We start from the raw sequence: 2,500 nt of genomic DNA, 5'->3' as shown, positions 1-2,500 counted from the left end.
AAAAAATAGCTTCAGTGCACTTAATGGTCATTGGCAACAAAACTGAAGCACCATTCTTCGGTTTTCATTGATGCAAGGACATCTTTTAGTGTTTTGAAGTTTGACTAAAATAGTGTCACATTGCCCCTTTAAGTGATGTTTTTATCCTAAAAATAAATTGGTACGGGCTTCAAATTAAAAATAGCGTATAAAAGATTCACGTTTGTGTACACACGTTGTCGTCAAAACCTCAAATTTGGTGATTTCATGTCGTTGTTACGCAGAGCACCGCAAAAATATGTGCTAAAATACGTGAAGCACGATTACTTTTCCTCTTTTAATCAATATTCTTAGTATTGTCAGTGTGAAGTTCTTAAACTCCCTATAGATGGTATGAGAAAGCGAGAACTAGTTAGAAAGGCATGCAAATTATTAGCTCCAACATCAGTTCCTTGTTTTCACAGAAGCTCCTTGCACATTTACCGAGTCATTTAATCAGCTAAAACAGTATCGTGTCTCTCCTGGCTTGACTTCAGTTCATTAGAAGACCAATTATATCCTAAGTAAACGAGGAAAGGATTACAAAACAAGCACCTGCAGTTCTTAAAAATGATACACAACATTTGGTAAACACCAACCCCAAATTTTTTCCACTGTTCACAGATGGAGCTCTTGATAAACGACAGTTCTTCTTCTGTAGCTTTCTTGTTTGTCTCTTCCTCATTTTCTCCTACACCAGCTACAGAGTAGAAAACAGAATTCCCTCGTTTAGTTTCTTAAACGAGACGTACTTGGAATGTCACGGTTTTAAAAAAACGACTGACCATGCGTACATATCCAAGAAGAAATACACAATTTTTGTTTACGAACCTGATCGGAATGGTGACACCGCTTTTCTTATCGTTCCCTAAACCAAAGTTAAAAAATAACAATTATCATAATCATACGATGTGTGGACAAGTTCGAATAGTTGCTATGTTTCCTTGTAGTCCTTCCCCACTGTTGGATTTTATTTCGTGTGATGTTCCTAACCGGATAGTCTGGATCTGCGATGGAATGAGGCCCACCAAGTTACGGTATTAGATAGATTTAACTTTGCGTTTACGGCAGACGGCAAACGTGAAACTGAAATTTGCGTTTTGCCAAAAATCAAAGAAACTGGTCTGATTTTAGCTCCTTTTTTTGCCTGTTATCTACAAATGTCGCGCAACTTCTAAAACGAGAGAGAAAAGTTAGAACAAGATAATTTTCATGCTTTTATGACAAGCAACAGCCTGCCGTTTGACATTTCCCGTTTCACGGAAACGCGATGCTAAATCTCTCTATTTTGTTGGTTTTCACTCACGTGATCAACAGCCATGTTTTTCAGCGGCAACAAAAGAAAACGTTTGCATAATAAAAGAGTTAAATTCCCGGAGGATTTGGTCGGGGCTCCACCATGGCCGCCGTTTCTTTGTTTAGGGGCTCCAACATGGCGGCCGTAACGTCATGTGAAAACCGAGAATTGTCTATTTTTAGAACGGCTACTGAAATTTTCTTTCGGAACAAAATGTAGCGGAATTGTGTTCCGCGCACGGTTTTGCATTTAGCACGAGCAATCCCTCGTGCGGCAAATTGGTTGGGGACCAATCCGGAGAGTTACTGTCATTAGGCCCAAACTGATTGGCCATTATTTGGCGGGATTAGATAAACTGAAGGGCCAATGCCAAATGAGAGAGATCGACACTTCTGGGTTAGACTGCTCACTTCGTGTATTCACTTTCCGTGATTATCGGTCGCATTTCTTTTTGTTAGGCCGGTTCTCAATTAATGCATTTCCATAAGCGGTGGCGTGCATCAAATCTAGGTAAGCTCTAGCCGCGGTTCCATCTTAGTTTTACCTTGATGCTGAAGTGCCGTTCTCTGGGAGCAGCATTGGTATCATTTCTCACTTTCTGCTTCAGCTTTGCAAGCGGATAAACAGAATCTAAGTCGGACCTACAGATGAAAAGCAAAGACACAAACAGATTTGGAAACTCGAAAAAGCAAAACGATGGCCACGCGACAAATCGCGGCGGTTAGCATGTTGCTCAAAAATAAACCTTTGAAAAGTTGTGTTTTTAGCGGTTTTATTTGACTGCTTTCATAGGGTTTTGATCGACAATGCTTGGAGACTGGCAAAATGATTTCGTGCCACTTGCCAAACTGGAAGCAACAACCAGAAGCAATCGTGCTCCAACGTCATCAGTTTGCTTGCTCTTTACGCTCGTCACGTTTATTTGCTTTGAGCTTTGCCAACTTAATTTGACGTCGGAGGGTGTATAGTGCAGGTGGTAGGTTGCAGGTTAGGGTTGCACGTCATTGTAATTACCACAATTGAAATAATCCAAAGCTTTACAGAAATGCTAACCTTAGGCTTAAACATTATTTTTTTAGCATTAGTAAAGGTTTCGGTTGTTCAGCCGGCTATGGTAAAACAATGACATGCGACCCTACCAACCTGCAGTTTATACCCTCCATTTTGATGTGTCATCGTCGGTAA

At 40.5% G+C, this 2,500-nt stretch overlaps 1 protein-coding gene across 2 annotated transcripts in view; it reads right to left on the bottom strand.

Moving 5' to 3' along the window:
- Nucleotides 1-2,500, bottom strand: part of LOC138012506 (unconventional myosin-X-like) — a 61,267-nt gene that overhangs the window by 10,799 nt on the left and 47,968 nt on the right. For both annotated transcript variants that reach the window (XM_068859290.1, XM_068859289.1), the window contains 3 exons: nt 1,860-1,956; nt 850-886; nt 618-718 (listed from right to left, as the gene is read on the bottom strand). In XM_068859290.1, the coding sequence (XP_068715391.1) occupies nt 618-718; nt 850-886; nt 1,860-1,956 (235 nt within the window). The remainder of the gene's footprint in view (nt 1-617; nt 719-849; nt 887-1,859; nt 1,957-2,500) is intronic.

The sequence above is a fragment of the Montipora foliosa genome, chromosome 8 (genome assembly GCF_036669935.1).
Source record: "Montipora foliosa isolate CH-2021 chromosome 8, ASM3666993v2, whole genome shotgun sequence".
NCBI classification, from domain to species: Eukaryota; Metazoa; Cnidaria; class Anthozoa; order Scleractinia; family Acroporidae; genus Montipora; species Montipora foliosa.
The sequence above is the reverse complement of the archived record's forward strand: the minus strand, read 5'-3'. Positions and strand labels throughout refer to the sequence as shown.